This window comes from Danio aesculapii, chromosome 21 (assembly GCF_903798145.1).
Source record: "Danio aesculapii chromosome 21, fDanAes4.1, whole genome shotgun sequence".
Lineage (NCBI taxonomy): Eukaryota > Metazoa > Chordata > Actinopteri > Cypriniformes > Danionidae > Danio > Danio aesculapii.
The window spans coordinates 3,595,697-3,616,338 of record NC_079455.1 but is presented as its reverse complement, the minus strand read 5'-3'; the positions used below and the strand labels follow the sequence as shown (position 1 = coordinate 3,616,338).

The 20,642-nt window shown below is 37.0% G+C and overlaps 1 protein-coding gene across 3 annotated transcripts in view; it reads left to right on the top strand.

Moving 5' to 3' along the window:
- sh3pxd2b (SH3 and PX domains 2B) overlaps positions 1–20,642 on the top strand; it is a 60,160-nt gene that overhangs the window by 37,219 nt on the left and 2,299 nt on the right. The window contains exons 5-13 of one of the 3 annotated variants that reach the window (XM_056445827.1): positions 2,174–2,265; positions 3,599–3,624; positions 3,857–3,892; positions 8,284–8,418; positions 10,344–10,445; positions 19,117–19,234; positions 19,324–19,520; positions 19,921–19,967; positions 20,517–20,642. In XM_056445827.1, the coding sequence (XP_056301802.1) occupies positions 2,174–2,265; positions 3,599–3,624; positions 3,857–3,892; positions 8,284–8,418; positions 10,344–10,445; positions 19,117–19,234; positions 19,324–19,520; positions 19,921–19,967; positions 20,517–20,642 (879 nt within the window). Of the gene's footprint in view, positions 1–2,173; positions 2,266–3,598; positions 3,625–3,856; positions 3,893–8,283; positions 8,419–10,343; positions 10,446–13,718; positions 13,976–19,116; positions 19,235–19,323; positions 19,521–19,920; positions 19,968–20,516 lie in introns of those variants that run through there. The other 2 variants (XM_056445828.1, XM_056445829.1) reach the window with 2 other exon arrangements.

Here is a 20,642-nt window from a genome sequence, read left to right as displayed (position 1 = left end):
GTTTCTTTTTTTCTTACTTTCGTTCTTTCTTTTTTTGTTTCGTTCTTTCTTTCTTTCGTTCATTCTTTCTTCTTTCTTTCTTTTTATCTTTCGTTCTTTCCTCCTTTTTTCGTTCTGTCTTTCTGTCTCTTTCTGTCTTTCTGTCTCTTTCTTTCTTTTTTTCTTTCATTTTTTCTTTCTTTCTTTCTTTTTTCTTTTTTTCTTTCTTTCTTTCATTCATTCTTTTTTTCTTTATCTTTTGTTCTTTCCTCCTTTTTTCTTCCTTATTTTTTCGTTCTTTCTTTCTTTCTTTCTTTCTTTTCTTTTTTTCTTTCTTTCTTTCTTTCTTTCTTTTTTTCTTACTTTTGTTCTTTCTTTTTTTGTTTCGTTCTTTCTTTCTTTCTTTCTTTCTTTCTTTCTTTTTTCTTTTTTTCTTTCTTTCTTTCGTTCATTCTTTCTTTTTTCTTTTTTTCTTTCTTTCTTTCGTTCATTCTTTCTTTTTTCTTTCTTTTTATCTTTCGTTCTTTCCTCCTTTTTTCTTCCTTATTTTTTCGTTCTTTCTTTCTTTTCTTTTTTTCGTTCTTTCTTTCTTTTCTTTTTTTCTTTCTTTCTTTTTTTCTTTCTTTTTTTCTTTCTTTTCTTTTTTTTCTTTCTTTTTGGCAAAAAAAGAGTGAATATACCTAATTCGTCAAGGATATACACAGTAAAGTCTTAAAAACAAAATGTATTTCCATTGTGGTCCTTGATGTGAAGTACAGATTATACTACTCCCCATAACACCTACACGGTGACACTACAATATAAAAATAAATAGAAATACAATCACCAAAAAAACATAAAAACATACTGTAAAGTCCATAAACATGCATGTATTGGAAAAACATGAAGAAATTAAGTTTACTTAATTTTTTTACAAATGTAAGTGAATTGAACATAAAACAAGTTGTCATACAAGAACTCGAGAATTGTGCTGTTTCAGCTCATCTTAAATAAGTAGTTTGAACAAAGAGCAAATGTAATTTTTTGAGTGTGCTATTCTGCTTAAGAGCCAGCTTTTAGGTTTGAATCTAAAACTAACCACATTTGTAATACTTTTAAAATCTACAGGCAGTTCATTCCATAGCAATGCACCAAATATAAAAAAAAATGATGACCATAAGCAGTTTACAGTAAAATCCATAAGACTTTGCCTAGTTTTATAACAATGTTGCTTGTTTACCCCTGATAAAAGTGCATTTAAATAAGATAGTGCTTTATTAACAATGTTATGTATAATTTTAATTTTAATGTGTTCCAATCTACTTTCAGACCCCCTAAACATTTTCTTTTTGGGTGAACTATCTCTTTCAAGAGAAAATGTTCTTTAAATGAGTGGAAAAGAATCTAAATACAAAACTTCAGACGCTTTGATTTCATTCATTCACTCATTTCCTTTTCGGCTTAGTCCCTTTATTAATCCGGGGTCGCCACAGCGGAATGAACCGCCAACTTATCCAGCTCATGTTTTACGCAGCGGATGCCCTTCCAGCTGCAACCCATCTCTGGGAAACATCCATACACACTCATTCACACGCTACGGACAATTTAGCCAACCCAACTGACCTATACCGCCTGTCTTTGGACTGTGGGGGAAACCGGAGCACCCGGAGGAAACCCACGCGAATGCAGGGAGAACATGCAAACTCCACACAGAAACGCCAACTGACCCACCTGAGGCTCGAACCAGCGACCTTCACTGCGTCACCTGTGCTTTGCTTTGTTGCTGCATTATTTTTGGCAGGAAATAAACAAACATAGTATAAGTGAATTGATCACATTTTTGGCTGCGTGCGAAATCGCCTACTACTCGAGCAGGTACTACATTTGAATTAGAACATTCTACATGCGTTTAAGAAAAGAACATTCTATATAGTGAGAATGTGAGCAGTATGACTGGAACTCGGATAAACTACAGCCGCCATTTGTCATTATCACCTAACCCACCCGCGTCAGTTGTGTTGCTTCACTCATATTCATAAATTCTCTAGTGTGGCGGCCATCGGATGTGCTCTTAAGAATCTCGCCGGAAGTAGTAGGTCGAAATTAGTAGGTCATCCGGGTACTTCTCGACCGCTGTTTTTTCAATACGATGAATTCGGACATACTGCTCTGCTCCCATACTGTTTTTAACATACTATTGTTGTTTTGTTTTCAGGCCCTGATCCAGCTGCCAGTCTATATTTCCCAGTGCGAGGAGGTCCGTGTGTTCTTTGAGACACGTCCTGAAGACCTGAACCCACCAAAAGAGTATGTTTACACTGCACCCAACACACACACACACACACGCACACATACACACAAACACACACACACACACACACACACACACACACAGACATGTTGGTATTGGTGGTATACGAGGACTCTCCATACAGAGTGATGTATTTTATACAGTAAAGAAATTGCTGCATATATGGCCCTGTCCTTTTTCATTTGAGTCTTTAAACTTAATAATGCTATCGACAAACTTAACTAATTAAACTAATTTAAAAGACTTAAAATATATTAAGAATCTAATTCAACATTATAAACAAAACAATAGTAAATGATACTGTAAAATGAATATGATACTGCCAGCATAACAGTCAATCATAGTCCTAACATTAGAACAATGCATTAATCAATTAATTTATTCATTCATTTGCTTTAATTAATTCATTCAGGGTGTCCGCTGGGTCTTAAAATGTCCTAAATTTAAATAACTAAATTTTAGGCCTAACACGGTAGTGCAGTGGGTAGTGCTGTCGCCTCACAGCAAGAAGGTCACTGGTTCGAGCCTCGGCTGGGTCAGTTGGCATTTCTGTGTGGTGTTTGCATGTTCTCCCTCTGTTGCTGTGAGTTTCCTCCGGGTGCTCTGGTTTCCCCCACAAGTCCAAAAACATGCGCTATAGGGGAATTGGGTAAGCTGAGTTGTCCGTAGTGTATGTATGGGTGTGAATGCGTGTGTATGGGTGTTTCTCAGTGATTGGCTGCAGCTGGAAGGGCATCGGCTGCGTAAAACATATGCTGGATAAGTTGGCGGTTCATTCCGCTGTGGCGACCCCTGATTAATAACGAGACTAAGATGAAAAGAAAAGTGAATGAATGAATTTTAGGCTTGAAAAAGTCTTAAATTCACTGAAATATTGTATTGTAAATCATTTTAAACAGGTCTTCATTTTGCTTCATCCAAGTAAAGCTACTCAATTGGGCCGACATCCATCCAATGACCAACAATACATCTCAATAAAACCGTACTTTTTTACAACAGCTTACAGTTTACAGCAGCTTTTCACAACAGACACTTCTTACAGCAAATTACCCAAATTAAATTCTCTAATCAGAAAAAAACAATTACATGAAATCTTAACCCTGCATAAGTCTAAAATTTAATTCTTAATGGTCTTAAAGAGTCTTAAAAAATCTTAAATTTGACTAGATGTAACCTGCAGAAACCCTGCAATTAGTACATTTTTTCATTAATTAATTTATTTTTATTTATTTATTTATTTATTTATTTATTTATTTATTTATTTATTTATTCATTCATTCAGACAAAAAAATTTATTAAAATACCTAACCTGTATCTTTTCATTTGCAGGGAACCCAGTGGAAAAAAGAAATCAGGTAAAGAACTCACGCCTTTGCGAAAGTGCCATGCGCAGTTAGATTTGAGACTTTGACTGTGGTTAGTGTGCCCCCTGGTGACCGTGCATGTCATAAATCCCTTGAGTAATGTTTTGAGGTACAGTATCGTTCAAAAAATGTTAGTGAAGCCTGCAGCCGTTACTGTGGATGCTGTTTATTTCTCTTCCACCTTCCTCCCTCATTCCTGCTCTCATTCATCTTCCCTCATCAGGCATTGTGGAGCGAGCGTCTTCTTTCCTAAAGAGAGGTAGTAACAGAATCTTGCTTAGCCATGCTCTCTGTGTGTTTGACCTCTCCAAGTGCGGCCTTCCCATAGGAGGGTGTTTTTAGGTGGGCAAGGGCCAAAGCTTTGTGCTCGGTTCCTGTGTTATTGCATGGCAGTGTGGTGGTGGTGATTGTGGTTGTTTAAAGGAGCTAAACCCTTTGTTGATCATTTTTAGCTGTCAGGAAATGGTACTATAGTTCATTAAAGGAAAAAAAGGCTCATTTTACAAGTTAAACAGTTGACTTGAAACATTTTTGAATCCATTCAGTATTTTCACTTTTAGCTTAGCTTAGCATAATGAATTGAATCGGATTAGACCATTAGCATTTGGTTAAATTCAAAGTTTTTTTTAGTAATTTCCTATTTAAAGCTCCAGTCTTCTCAGCAACAACTCAGCTGGCCAGTCAGTCTCTGCTTCAATGATTCAGTACAACTCACAAACCTAATCATCCTGTGCTGCGCTGCTGTTGTATTTTTTTAGGATCCAGCAAATGTGTTTTTTTTTTCCCTGAAAGCCCTGAACCATCTGATACACTGAAGAAAAAAAGATTATTGGATTTACTTATGGTGTACTCAAACTAGGCACGGTTGTTCTGAAGCGTGCCCAGGTGCGATGGTACCCCCCTCCCTGCACTCTGCACTCACATTGCATTTTTTCGCCTTCCGAGCTGGAGCACGCTTACATCATCAATGATGAAAGCGCTCTCGCTCCGTACTGTGGAGATTGCTTTAGTTATATTGTTTTGTATTAGTTCAGGTCGTTTGATATGCAGCGACACAGTCAAATCTTTTGCTGAACAGATCCATCGCATTTGACGCTTATAAATGTTCATGAAAGGAGGTATTGGGAGGTGTCAGCTGACATGCAGCGAGAGGTTTGCATCTTTAATAAACTATGACAGTTTGTGTTCACTGAAAAGTAAGAATGATTATGGCTGGGCGATATTGTAAAAAAATTATCACGATATCATGTTTTATATCATTCGATATCGATAATTATTGAATATTTTTAACAATCTGTGTTCGTCTGAGGGAATTAGTTTACTGTTACTGAAATGTGTATATTTCATACAAACTGTGAAGCAGATTGGTTAATTCTACTAGCATGAGTTGCGGTGCGCTCGCAGCATTCGGAAAAGTTGAGATGTTTTCAACATGGAGCGCCTGGAAAATGCGCACACGTCACATGTTCACCGATTGCACAACATGTGCGCGTCGCTCCCATATGCGCATCATGTAATGTGCACGTCGCTCCCATATGCGCATCATGTAATGTGCACGTCGCTCCCATATGCGCATCATGTAATGTGCACGTCGCTCCCATATGCTTTTCATCATGCAAGCCACGCCTCCATTGGAAATGACAAACTTACTCCCTAAGCTTATTGGCATTCTTTCCAAGGCATGCGCTCAGCAGCCACATTTTAACAAAACTATAGCACTTCATACCAAAACTACATACCCAATCTTTTTTTTATTGATATTGACAATGGTGTTCGGTCAATAAATATCGATACTCATTTTATCACCCAGCATGATTAATAAATCCATATGAAACAGTCCCTTAAAAGTGACGTCTTCAGTTTCGCACTCAGCTGCACTTTGCACTCACACTACAAGCGTACCGCGCCACAGCCCAATCGAACCGCACTCTTGCACACTTCTTGCAACCGGGCCAGGGCCGGCCAACTGAACTGCGCCTAGGCCCAATTCAGGGCACTCACACTTGTCAAACGAACCGGGAAATGGAGGTCAAACGTGCCTAGGCACAGTTCAGATAACCTAGTGTGACTACACCCTTCATTTTTTTAAGGTAAGTGGTTGCAAACAATTTATATGGGCTGAATTTAAACAAACAAAATAAGTTGAACATTACTACATTTAAATTTGTTTGTTTAAATTCCGCCCATATGAACTATTTGCCACCACTTACCTTAAAAAAATCAGTAAATCCAATGAATTATTTCTTTCAATGTATACAATAAAAACTGCTGGGTTCCACACAATTCCCTCATGTTGTTTCAACCAGTGTTGGGGAAAGTTACTTTAGAAAGTAAAGCATTACAATATTGAGTTACTCCCCAAAAAAGTAACTACGCTGTAATGCAGGGTTCCACACAATTCATTCATGTTGTTTCAACACAAATTGATCAAGTTAACTGAACACTTTTAACAAATGTATGTGGATTAAACATTAAAAAAATTACGTTGTCCCAATGAAATCTCAAGAGTTGTGTAGTTTCAGCTCATATTAAATAAGTAGTTTGAACAAGCAAAAAACATAGTTGCGTTACTTAGTTACTTATTATGGAAAGTAATGTGACCTGGCTGAGGCTTGAACTCTTTTAGAACTTGTTTATTTTTCCACTTTCTTTCTTTTTTTAATAGAGCAGCTCTGCTATCGACAACACACAGTATAAACTAGGGCTGTGCGTTTGGGCAAAATATCTCATTGTGATTTAAATTTTTTTTTAAATGTTGACAGATATTGGGATTTCTATTTGATTTAATTTTGTAGTCAAGCTTCAGCTCAATAATCTGTGTTGTAGCTTCTTACTGCTAAAATGCAGTGAGTGTTAGTTAAAAAAGCATCTGAAAATATATTAACTAGCATGACGCTCCTGTGGTGCTTTTTTAGGTGCTGGTTGTTGTATTTCCTCGTGCTGTGGCTACGATTCTGCGACAGCTCTTACAAATGACCTGTTTTCGTTTGGTGTCTGTGACTTTGAAACCAAGATATTCCCATATTACCGACGTGCTGTTTTTTGTTTTGAGTTTATTAGTTTATTAATGCTTCTGAAGCGGCAGATGCCGCCGTCCCACTCGTTCACGCTTTCCTGTTTGTTTGTTTTTTATTGTGGGTGTTCAGCATAGTTCGGATTTTCAGCACAATTCTGATTGGGCAGAACAAAAGTGTGCTTACTCTATTGGCTAGGAAGACTCACACACAGACGGCAGTCACGCATTTGTTCTGGGTGGAAGAAGTTAAATAATAAATATTTCATATCGCAGCCTCTTGCGATTAGCTAATTGCAACATTTCAAATCGCGATTGCGATTCGTTTTCGATTAATCGCACAGCCCTAGTATAAACTACACCTACATTTACCTTTAATAAAAAGATTTCAAAAAATGTTTAGGATAATGTTGCCTGACAACTTCCTGAGCTCTACATGACGTATATACAGTATACGACTTTAATTGTATTTTAGCTATTTATTTTTTCAAAGCTAATTAATTAAACTAAAAAGTAGCTTGCATTACATTTTCAAAAAAGTAACTCAAATATTATTACTTTTTTAAATTTTTTTAAGTAATGCGTTAAGGCCCGTGCACACCGAGACGTTTTGTACGTCGACGTTTAACGCCTTGTGACTAAATAAAGGGCGCCAATGTGATCATGCACACCAACGTGCAAAACGGCAGGCGCAAAAGCGTCATTTTTAAAGAAACGCCACCTGTTCGTTTTTTTGTTTTGACGTGCTGCGTCAAAGCCTTCTCCACCAATCAGATTGCCACTTTTGTTCACGTGGACGGAGCTGCTGAAGTTACAGTAAACAGCACTTGGAGACGCTCAAGCGCAAAACTGTCAATGCGAGCGCACATTGAAGAAGATGACCAGAGGCGATATGAACGTAGAGCTGCTTATTGCTCTGTGAACAATAAACATTTCTTCATCGCTAGAGCTGGAGCTGCTACTTGAACCATCCATGCTTGTTCGAGTCACCAGTAACTTTACCAACAAGCGTGTCAACTTCCTCTCTTCCTCTTCTTCTGTGTCATAAGCGAGGTGTCAGAAACTTAAAGTGGTGTAGCGCCATCTAACGTCAAGGAGTGATTTTGCATACTCTTCTGCTTGACGCCAGTGAAAATCGATTGGGTTTGAATCTAGAAAAACGTCTCGTAAATCACCAACGATAAACGCAAATGAAAAGCATCCCGGTGTGTACGAGCCTTCACTTTACTCGTTACTTAGAAACGTTGTATTAGCGTTGCTTGTAATGCGTTAGCCCCAACACTGGTCCCAATACTAATCAATTACGTTGTTTTTGCAAATTTAAGGGGATTGAACATGAAACAAGTAAGTTGTCCCAAAGAAATCTCAGGAATTGTGTTGATTCAGCTCCTTTTAAATAAGTAGTTTGACGAAGCAGCAACAATCTTTTCAGAGTGTAGATAGTCATCTTGTGTCTGTAGCGGTGTTGCTGATTTGGTGTGGGTTTGTTTCTCTGCAAGACTCTTAGCACTAAACCTCTGGCTTTCCTGCTTTGACCTTTTCCCAATCACGTTTCGCTTCTTTCGTCTTTTGTGGTGGTGGTGGTGGTGGTGGGACACTAGCAGAGTTGTCGATACCTGTCCGCTCTGTCCCTCCAGGAGGAGACTCGTCCTCTGCTGACCCGCTGCTGCTGGACCAGTATGTGGCTGTCACCGACTACGAGAAGCAGGAGAGCTCTGAGATCAGCCTGTATGTGGGCCAGGTGGTGGAGGTCATCGAGAAAAACGAGTCCGGTGGGTCTGTCATTGTCAGATATCGCAGAATACATTCGTCTACGTAGACCAGGCATGTCCAAACTCGGTCCTGGAGGGTCGATGTCCTGCAAAGTTTAGTTCCAACCCCAATCAGACACACCTGGGCTAGCTAATCAAGCTCTTACTAGGCTTTCTAGAAACATCTTTGCAGGTGTGTTGAGGCAAGTTGGAGCTAAAATCGGCAGGACACCGGCCCTCCAGGACCGAGTTTGGACACCCCTGACGTAGACTATCAAAAGTGTTAGTTCACCCAAAAATAGGACTTCTGTTATTCATTATTCCCCCTCATGCCATTCCAAATTCCACAAACACAAATGAAAGGGGAGCTGTTATGCCAAGATCACCGTTATACAGGGTTTGAACACATTTTTGCGTGCATATTACCAGCTTCTTGAGGTAAAAATGAGTCACTCGTCATAAAAACACATTGATAGACATTCTCCCTTTGTACGTGTCATCAAAGTGGGCAAGCCCCGCCCATTAGTGATGATCTCACCCTCATTAGCATAAGAAGGTAGTCTTGTTTTTGAATCTGCCACTATGCTGACTCATAGGCTTTTGTAGCTCCGCCCTCTTTTGAAAAGAACACGATCTCATTTGAATTTAAAGCGACAGTCACCAAAACGCCACAATTAGGATTAGAAAACATTATTCGTAGCGGAATTTTGAGCTGAAACTTGGAACGAACGGAATGAACCGCCAACTTATCCAGCACATGTTTTACGCAGTGGATGCCCTTCCAGCTGCAACCCATCTCTGGGAAACATCCATACACACTCATTCACACTCATACTCTACGGACATTTTAGCCTAACCAATTCACCTGTACTGCATGTCTTTGGAATATGGGGGTGTTACGAACCCTTTTTTTTAATCAACACAAAAGAATTAATCCTTAAAGGGAACACACGAACTAAGTGGTCTAAATTAATAAATTTATCACAACCCAAACAATCAAACAAATCATGTGTAACAACTAGGAAAGAGTGAATAAAGAGTCAAAAACTCACGTTTTCCGACAAATATACAACACTAACCAAAGAATAAACAACCCAACAATTAACAAAGCAGATCAAAGGAAGACTTAAGGAAAACAATACAGTAAATTAAAGAAAATAAAAGCTCGATGGCTGGCTGTGAAGTCTCCTCTCTCTCTCTCCGCTCAATGTTGGTGCATATTTATAGGCAATTTTCAATGAGCGCAACTCGCCGCAGTTGCGCAAAGGCGGACTCTAGGAAACAAACAGTGAGTGACATCATGACACACACGCAAGCAAACACAGACAGGCAACAGCCGTAACAGGGGGAAACCGGAGCAAACGGTTGGGAGAACATGCAAACTCCACACAGAAACGCCAACCACAACTTATGTGCGCAAAAAAAAAACATTGTTCACCTTTGTCTTCACTATCGTGTCGTGTTAGGGGGTGCGTTTGCTACGAATGATACAATTTATTGCCATTAGAATCTACTGAGTGACTCCCAAGCGTCGTATTGAATGTAGTAAATGCACGCCCTGACCTGACATGGAAAACATCGGTGAACAAGTTATTTTACAGTGTTATTTTAATTTTTACCACACAAAGAAATTTTTAGAGCTTCGTATGATTACAGCTGAACCACTGAAGTGAGAATGTTTTTGGTTCCTTTAAACATCTCTGGATCATTACTCTCTATGGAGGATGAGAGAGCTCCTGGATTTCTTCTAAAATGTCTTCATTTGTTTTCAGAAGGTTAACAAAGATCTCAGGGGATTGAAAACACACGAGGCTGAGAAATTAATGACAGAATGTTCATTTTTTTGTGTGAACTGACCCTTTAAACGAATAGCTCATGTTGACATGAATGTTCCGCCATTAGTTACTCATGAAGTCTTCTCATCTGTGAATGATGTTTCCTCCCAGGTTGGTGGTTTGTTAGCACAGAGGATGCTCAAGGTTGGGTTCCAGCCACATGCCTGGAAGTTCAAGATGATCCAGATGATTTCTCACTTCCAGCAGAAGAAGGTAAAACCTCCTCAAATGAGCCTCCTGAATAAAGTGCCTGCAGCCATTTATTATAATATAACATAATATAATATAAAATAATATAATATAATATAATATAATATAATATAATATAATATAATATAATATAATATAAAATAATTTAATTTAATTTAATATAATATAAAATAATTTAATTTAATTTAATTTAATATAATTTAATTTAATTTAATATAATATAAAATAATATAATATAAAATAATATAATATAAAATAATATAATATAATATAATATAATTTAATATAATATAATATAATATAATTTAATATAATATAATTTAATATAATATAATATAATACAAAATAATATAATTTAATATAATATAATTTAATATAATATAATATAATGTATTATAATATAATTTAATATAATATAATTTAATATAATATAATATAATATAATATAATATAATGTAATATAATGTAATGTAATATAATGTAATATAATATAATGTAATATAATATAATGTAATATAATATAATTTAATATAATATAATATAATATAATATAAAATAATTTAATTTAATTTAATTTAATTTAATATAATATAAAATAATTTAATTTAATTTAATTTAATTTAATATAATTTAATTTAATTTAATTTAATATAATATAATATAAAATAATATAATATAAAATAATATAATATAAAATAATATAATATAATATAATATAATTTAATATAATATAATTTAATATAATTTAATATAATTTAATATAATATAATTTAATATAATATAATTTAATATAATATAATATAATACAAAATAATATAATTTAATATAATATAATTTAATATAATATAATATAATGTATTATAATATAATTTAATATAATATAATTTAATATAATATAATATAATATAATATAATATAATGTAATATAATGTAATGTAATATAATGTAATATAATATAATGTAATATAATATAATTTAATATAATATAATTTAATATAATATAAAATAATATAATTTAATATAATATAATTTAATATAATATAATTTAATATAATATAATATAATGTAATATAATGTAATATAATATAATGTAATATAATATAATGTAATATAATATAATTTAATATAATATAATTTAATATAATATAATTTAATATAATTTAATATAATATAATTTAATATAATATAATATAATGTATTATAATATAATTTAATATAATATAATTTAATATAATATAATTTAATATAATATAATTTAATATAATATAATATAATGTAATATAATATAATGTAATATAATTTAATATAATATAATTCAATTCAATACAATACAATACAATACGGGCTAGCTCTTGTTGAATCTGATTTGGCATCTGTTAAAGGTGAAGTGTGTAATATTTTGAATGGTCTTTTCTATTTCAATATGCAGAGACTCTAATGCTGGGTTCACACCAAATGTGAGAAAGATGCGCTCTACATCACTCTCTCCAGTTTACTCACGGGATGTTTTTCGATTCACTAAATGTTTTTTTGCTGAAGTTAAATCGTTTGTACTTGCACAGAAAATATGAAAATTTTGCGATCATTCAAAACTCAAATTTGCACGTTTGCATTGACTTAATGTGTATTGGTCCGTTTCCCCTGAGTGGTACGGTTCAGTTCGCTTTTTGGTTTCTTTTGACAGGGGAAACTGCCATAAAAGCGTACCAAACCGTACCACTTTTTTGGGTACCCATTCGAAAGGGTAGCTAGCACAACAAAAGGGTACCAAAAGGCAGAGCTAGATGCACAGCTGAACGCTATTGGTTTACAGAGATACACCACTAGTGTGTGTACAAGCCAGGAGAATAAAAACAAAGAAAGCGCCATTTTTAAATGCACAGCTGGGACATTAAACCATAACACTATATACATATAATAACTAGCCATGATCGACTTGTGCTGAAACAAACCTTGTCGTCGTCTTGATGAACACCCACAAAGCCAAGAAGAAGAGCAGAATCTACCCTGTGTCCTGTTGTTGTTTACAAGGCCGTCTAAAGCACGTCTATGTTTGAAATAGCAAACTTCTTGAGCTGATGATAATAACGTGCGCAAGATTATTGAACTTCTTCTGACATCCGATCCTTTCAGCAACTAATGCCAGAGTAAAGCACAAAAAAACAGGAGCGCATGATTCTTTCAGCAACTTAAACATGAACTAACTGCCATGTTTAACTATTATCATCACCTTTTGGACTATTATGAACTCAGATTGACAAAATTACTTCCCTAACAAGAGGTTTCGTGTTGTTTTTAAAGCCAAATAAGGACTAGTTATATGTTGTGTGTAGTTTTTCTGTAATAAAGAACATATCGGAGACTGTAAGGGGCTGTATGTGTTCATTTATTTATTTATTTTATATAACCGCAGACGTTACAGTAGGCTATTTCGCTATTTCATTCATAGAAAGGTTAGTAATGAACATGTATACACAAGTATTTATGCGTATAAAGCATCTGTTTTGGGAGAAGTGCTTCTCATATGTTATGTGAACGACCCGTACAGCTTTACTTTGACGTTTCCTCCAGTGAGAATGACGTTGGGTGAAACTTTCTGTCATACACCACACCATTGGTATCCTTATAGCTGTGGAAACGCAAGCCTGATAAAGGTGACCCGTACCGATCTGTACCGTACTGTACCACTAATAAGGCCATTAATATATCATGCGAATACTTACATTTGCATCTGGTGTGAACCCAGAATAAGTACAAATAAGCATATTTTAGTATACAAATGTGGCATTTCGCATTTTAGGCTGGTAATAAATTGTCGCAATGGCCAATAGGAAGCAGCTTTGGTTTGAAAAATGCTCTTATATAAGCTATGATTCAAACATCACTATGCTATTGACGCTGTTGTGAAAATTGTGGTTAAATTCCACAGATTTGACCGCATTTTAATAATCATAACCCATTCATAAGCTGTCAAGCACTCTTTATGGCAGTCCATTTGAAATCAGTTCAGTTTTGCCACCTTGTGAAAAATATATCCTTCAAAAACGATGTAGTGCGGTCACAAGAATCATGTGGTCAATGTTTTTGTTGTTGTTTTTAAGTCAAGGTCATGGCAAACTCTTTAAAGTCTATGTAAAGAGAATTCTAAAATTAGATTTGAAGTTTCTTGAAACTTTACAGCGAAGTTAGTCGGACTGATTTGTGGATTTAAAACCTTTACATTTTTTTTCACCAATTCTAGATTCAGGGTTTTTTTGGGGACAGGGCTAAAACAGGTGACTCTTACTCAGGATGAGCTGTTCTCATTTCTTCAAATGTGTCTCAGTTCATTTCTGCACTACAGGGATTAGATCAGGTATTAAGGTTAGATTTTAAGCAGCCCAACATGTTGAGTGTGAACAGAAGTGACCTGAAGCTTTTCACATGTGTCTGCTTGCTCTCTGCTGGAGTGTGCCGGAGATTCTGGTCACTGCCGAGGCACGTTGGTCGCCGGCGTACTTTAGGGGATCTGTTCGGCACAGGCTTTAGCCAAGGTGGAGAGCACAGCACTTTATCCCCCTCTACTGTGATGATGATGATGATGATGTCCTCGCATGTCTGACCCCTGCATGTGCTGCTGGAGCATGCATGTTGTGTTGGAGTGACCACAGCATGAATTGGGGAACTGTGCATTATCTGCTATTTCATTCATTTGTTCCTGTGCAGTATTTGACATGCCTTCAACTGTCTGGCGTGAAGTCGTGATTATTATCCCTCCTGTGAACTTTTAACACTTAAATATTTCCCAAGTGCTGTTTGTTTTTCAGCAGTTTTAAACATAATAGCGCGTAAACGTAACTTCACTGTCTTCCTGGTGACTTCAGTTTCATTGCAAAATGGCTGAAATGGCTTTTATTGAGAGAGTAGCTGTGCTTTAGGAAGGCTGAAAAATGTCGTAGATTAGTTTGGCGCCGTGTCTGGGTCCATTAGATCCTTCAGAGGTGCACCAGCAGCTCTGCGAGTTCATCAACTCCCCCAGAAGCTGCACCTAGATGACGGCCGCTCTCAGCTGTATTTTCAAGTAAAGTAAAGCTACGGTCACACTGGGCTTTGTGTGTGCGAAATTCTGTCGTACGGCGCTGCGAAAAGGGGCGGGATTAAACAAGATGATTAAACATTAGAAAAAAAGCCAACGATTGCTTAATATTTTAAATTTCTGTCCAGAGAGGTCGTGTTTTGATCCTCGATTGGTCTCACGCAGTCAAGTGATGCGATTTCGCAGGTCAGAGTTCACCAAACTTCACCAAACTTAACGAAACTTAACGCATGACCCCGCGTTTCCGGTCTGACGTATTCGTGTGTGTATGAATGGAAGTCTATGGGAGGAAAAGTCAAGTGTGACCGCAGCTTTACCTGTTTGATGAGCTGTTGTCCCGTGTCGGCAGGAGACCAATTACAGGCGCTACATTATAATCACCTCACTACTAGAGCAAGCTCCTGATTGGTTAACATGGCACAAATGTCCGATTCAACGTTCAGATTTTTCAACTCGAGCGATTTGACCGAATCACGAATCATTTGCGGCCGAAACGTTCAATTAGTGCCGTAACATTCGCTCAAATAGCATCACAGGTTGTTTAATTGGATTTTTGCATTGACTTAACATGTAAATCACTCACACTTTGTCTTTGCCATGATGACAGTACATAATATTTTACTGGTCATTCTGCATGATACTAGAATTCAGCTTAACTGTGTTAATGAGGCAAGTTAGAGTAATATGGCAAGTCATTATATAACAGTGGTTTGTTCTGTAGACAATTGAAAAAAGTTCTTAAAGGGCACCTATGGTAAAAATCTACTTTTCAAGCTGTTTGGACAGCCATATGTGCATGAATAGTGTATAGACCGTCATATTGGGGTGATATAAACACACCCAGTGCTTTTTTTTTCAATTTAACAACATAAAAACGGTGGACCAATTGAAGCGGTTTTCAGATCGACTGCAACTTTACGTAGGAGTGCGGTCCCCCCGCCCACCAATATTGATTGACAGGCGCGTCATCATATCCTCAGTTTGTTGATTCACGTTCGCCATTTTCAGCGTGAGTCGAAGCGATATCACTAAAGGAACACCCTAGCTCTATTTTTAGATGCAAGGCTCATTGGGCTCAACACAAGATCAATATTCTCCACATTATCGCTCTAATCGGAATTATTGGTTGTATCTTTAGGTAGGTTTGCAAACATGTGTACTTCTCATTGAGTCTACCTTATACTTCAGCCGTTTGCATTTCTTGCGATCCCAGAAGCTCCCTGTGATCTTAACTAGGTGCTGCTACACCTGACGCTGTGCCATGCATTTTAGAATTCTAAACATAGGTTTCTATCAGGGTACACACAACGGCGCGACGATTCAGGACACTTCATGTTTCTGCCGCGCCACAGAGAGTGTCTGGTGTGCCGTGTCACGGCTTCGAGCGGCACATCCGGTGCCTCAGTCAAAGTTAATTCAGTGTGCGTGGTTATTAGTTTCTGTGTACAAGCACGGCACTTGAAACTAGCACACAGTTGGCTGTAAAACTGTACAAAGACACAAATGATTTTGAACTCTCTGCTTGGTCTGTGTCAGAGTCGTACATGTACGACTGATTGCTGATCCTCTCACTCCTGCTCCTTCTCTCAGTTTTCCTGTCTCTGTTGCAAACGCAGAGCAGGTGAGCTCATGGCCCCGCCCCCTTGTTACGTTGGGCGGGAAGTCGAAACTAATCTACATGTGAAGCAACACACCCCTAAATCAGCGAGCTGTGGACACGCCCCCAACATGACACTTTTTAACACATTATAATAAAAAAAATCTGAATTGTGTTTTAAACTGAACCTAAACTGGCACACTCAGAAGAACCATAATATTAATATTAAATCATAAAAAGAGGTAAACTATGTGCCCTTTAAGGAAGCTAATAAAATTGACCTTTAAAAGTTATTAAAAATGTAAATTAAAACTGCTTTTATTCCTACTAAAATAAATAATATAAGTAATAATAATAGGAAATACTGTGAAAACGGCCTTGCTCTGTTAAACATCACTTGGGAATTATTGGAAAAGAATACAAACTTCACAGGAAAGCTAATGATTAACTGTAGCCTATATCTCGTGTAGAGAAACAGAACCAAAGCATGTGAAATAACTCATGTTCATGTGTATTAAATGGTGCTGACTGATGCATGACTTGTATATCAGAGCATCAAACCTGTTGAACTGACGATGTTAGATTGTGATTCTGTTGGTCGCACGTGTATATAATCATTCTTCCCATCAGATGTGCTTACGAGGGAATGATCCACTGAGTTTCTGGTCAGATCCTCCCCCACCCTCCTTCATCTGCTAGTTAAGAGGAAATGCAGATACAAGCAGTCATTTCCTGTAAATCAGTGTTTCCCAACCCTGTTCCTGGAGGCACACCAACAGTACATATTTTGGATGTCTCCCTTTTCTGACCCATTAACTTCAGGTGTTGGAGTCTTTTCTGATGTTATGATAAGATGATTCAGGCGTGTTTGATTAGGGAGAGGTTGAAAATGTGGACTGTTGGTGTGCCTTCAGGAACAGGGTTGGGAACACTGCTGTAAATTATAAATGCTAATGTAAAGATTGAAGCTTTCACCACTATATCATATTTACCACTGCGCGTTTTCCATTCAATTATGTTCATAAAAGAGTTAAAGCTCTGTAGGTTCAGAGAATCTTCAGTACAGAGGATGTATAAAGAACAAAAATCAACAAAAGTAGAAACATTTAATTTTGTATCTTTAAATTTTGCATTGACAACAATGTTGTCCAATTATATCATGTATACGAAAATGATTTAAAGGCTGTATTTTCTCTGCCAGGCCAGCAGTTGGCAGTGTAGTATTTTAACGAATGGTCTACACGCACACTGTACAGTCCTGTTATCTGCTATTGTTACTTACAGTACAAACATTATAGACAAAACATGATTTAAATGTTTATCGTTTTGGCAAAACTGTGTTCTTGTGGCTTACTTAAAAGCTAAAAACGTGCACTTTAAAACGCCGTTCTCATGGATATGAACAGCTAAAACACAAACAGTTTAGTGTAACGCTCCCTAAAAATCCATACGTCCAACATGATCTCACGGCAAGTCGGAATTTTTTGATTTAGTGGATAATTCATATGAATTCGTATGATCTCATTCGTACAATTACGTACGATTTGCTTATCCCCAATGACGGTTGGGTTTAATGGTGGGGTTTTGTTTTAAAATCGTAGGTTTTCATACGACTAAACTCGTACGAATTAGCCACTAAACTGACAAAACCTAAAATAGTTCCGTTTCCTTGTGAGATCAGGCTGATGCGTCTCACTGCACTAAATAACAAAACATCAAATTGTAATTTATTTTAGGAAAAAACATCCTAAGCAAACTATTAAAGCAAAGAGAATATACATATCTATTTGGATAATTCATATGAATTCGTATGATCTCATTCGTACAATTAATTACGATTTGCTTATCCCCAATGACGGTTGGGTTTAATGGTGGGGTTTAGTGCCACGCCTCTGTTTTAAAATCGTACGTTTTCATACGACGTGAAATAGTTCCGTTTCCTTGTGAGATCAGGCTGATGCGTCTCACTGCACTAAATATTTTAAGAAAAAACATCCTAAGCAAACTATTAAAGCAAAAAGAATATACATATCTATATTAATATAAAGCAGTGGATGCAGCGTCGTGCATAAATCAAGTACAATTTTTTTCACTAAATATTTGGCCACCGAAAATCATTAGACTAAAATTAGATTTTCAGTTTTTGACCAAAGGAATGAAATTGACATTGGAGTTAGCCCCCAAAAAAAATTGGCAGCAGCGCTGCAGCGCACGTCATGATTTTGCCAAGTACGATGCGATTCTGGATTAACACCTTTGTTGATCTTGGAACATCATTTTTGTTTGAAAATGTAATCCATACCTATTGCCTACCCCTAAATCCAGCCATAACTCTAAATAATAGTTAGATGACAATCATGTAGACGTGCATAAACCTAATCGTAAGCTTAAGCTTCGAAAAAACGGTAAACGTATCCCTTAATTCTGATTGGCTGAGTGGAAAGTTGTTGTTAGATGTTAATCCAGGAAAATGTCCTACTTGGTGAAATCAGGTTGGCATTGCACAGCATGGTGGTTTCACGCTTCCTCCAGCAGTAGCAGTCAAAATAGTGCAATGTTCCGCTTAAATAACGTGTCGACAGGACATTTCTAGCTAGTATTCTTGTTCTTGCTGCTTGCAATAGCACTAATGTGCTGTCATGACAATGCTGGAAGAATGACACCTTTCAACTTGTTCACTGTCAATAATATATGCTTATTTAATAGGCTTGGGTATAATTTAATTTATTGAATCGAATTGAGTCTTACAATTTTACTTTATATTATTTAATAAAATAAAACAAACACATTACAAAGCATTTTTGATTTAGTTTTTCAGCCAAGTGTATCCAGAAGTTTCTGGTTAAATCCAGAATTTTCATCTTGATACACCCCTAATTATTAGTATTATATTTGTGCAAAGCAGAAAAAGCTCAAGTGGTATATAAGCTGTAGTGGTTGGATGTTATTCAAGAATGGCACCTTAAACTTAAATAATTAAACTAATCCTTTCTTGTTCTCAGAGGAAAAGTACACTGCAATCTATCCATACTCTGCACGTGATCAAGACGAAATCGATTTGGAGAGAGGCATGACTGTTGAGGTCATTCAGAAAAACTTGGAGGGCTGGTGGAAGATCAGGTAAAGGGAAATGAGTGAATGCAAATGTTTTCAGAAAAAAATACTTCAACAGTTCCTTGGATGGAGCATTGTCCCCTTCACCCCCACAGGTACCAAGGGAAAGAGGGCTGGGCCCCGGCATCTTACCTGAAGAAGGCTGACATTCTCAGCCAGAAGATGGCAGCAGGTGCTCCAGTTCATGCCAGCACTAATGACCTAGACGTGGCTTGCAAACAGCAGAACGCTAACAAGGAAAACAAGGAGAATCAACGTGACCGATTTTCACCGTTTTCAGACAGCAAGCGAAGTAAGCAACTGTTTGTTTGTTTCTTAAACGTGACAAGTGTTTTAGGTTGCAGAAATAATACTTTCCCATATGTGCTATAGAAGAATAATGTAGCCAGCAAATCATTACTGCATAATAATCCCCTTAAGGGAGATCAAGCAACCAAAGCAAAGCCAAGGTAGAATTATTTTGTGTCCCTGGTTGACTCTTTCAAAAAGAACAGGCCAAATCGTGTCTCAATTTACATGATTGCAGTGCTGGATTGCATCAGGAAGGGTATCTGGCATAAAACAATGCAAATAACTAGATGGATGATCCACAGTTATGACTGCTAATGGGAGCAACTGAATGTAAGAGAGAGAGAGAGAGAGACTTGCTTGAAAGATTGTTTCTGTCTAAACTATGGCTTCTTCTCTTGCAGAAGTAGGGGCACGACAGAGACCTCCACCACGCCGGGATCTTACAATAGTAAGGGTTATATTTCTTTTACAATTGCATGTCATACGGTACATTCCAAATGGGTTATATCATGCTCCGAAAGGAACTTCAGAGGGAAAACTATCTTGGCCACCATATTGAAGTGCCGTTTCAAACCAAAGTGCTCAACTTCAAAGGACTCTTAAGAATAAAGAATACAACTGATGGATACTTCGGGCCCCCTTGATCCTTTACACAGGAATGTTGTTTGGTGTCAAACAGAGCGTTCCATTCAGGGGTCAACAAACTTGTTCTTGGAGGGCCAGTGTCCTGCAGAGTTACCCTAATCAAATACACCTGAACAAGCTAATCAAAGTCTTACTAGGTATACTTGAAGGTTCCAGGCAGGTGTGTTGGGACAAGTTGGAGCTAAACTCTCCAGCAAAGGGATTGGTGACCCCTGCTCCATAGGGTAAACATAGGGATTAAGGCTTGGAACCTTGCAAATGAAACTTGCTGATACATTCACAAGAGAGAAAATCTAAACCTAGATGGTTTCGGATTTTGACATGTTAACCTTTGGTCAATCTCTACCTGCAGCCACGAGGAGTAAACCTACCCAAACCTCCAGTGCCCCCACAGGTAGAGGAGGAGTATTACACCATAGCTGACTTCCAGACAACTATCCCAGATGGCATTAGCTTCCAGGCAGGACTGAAAGTGGAA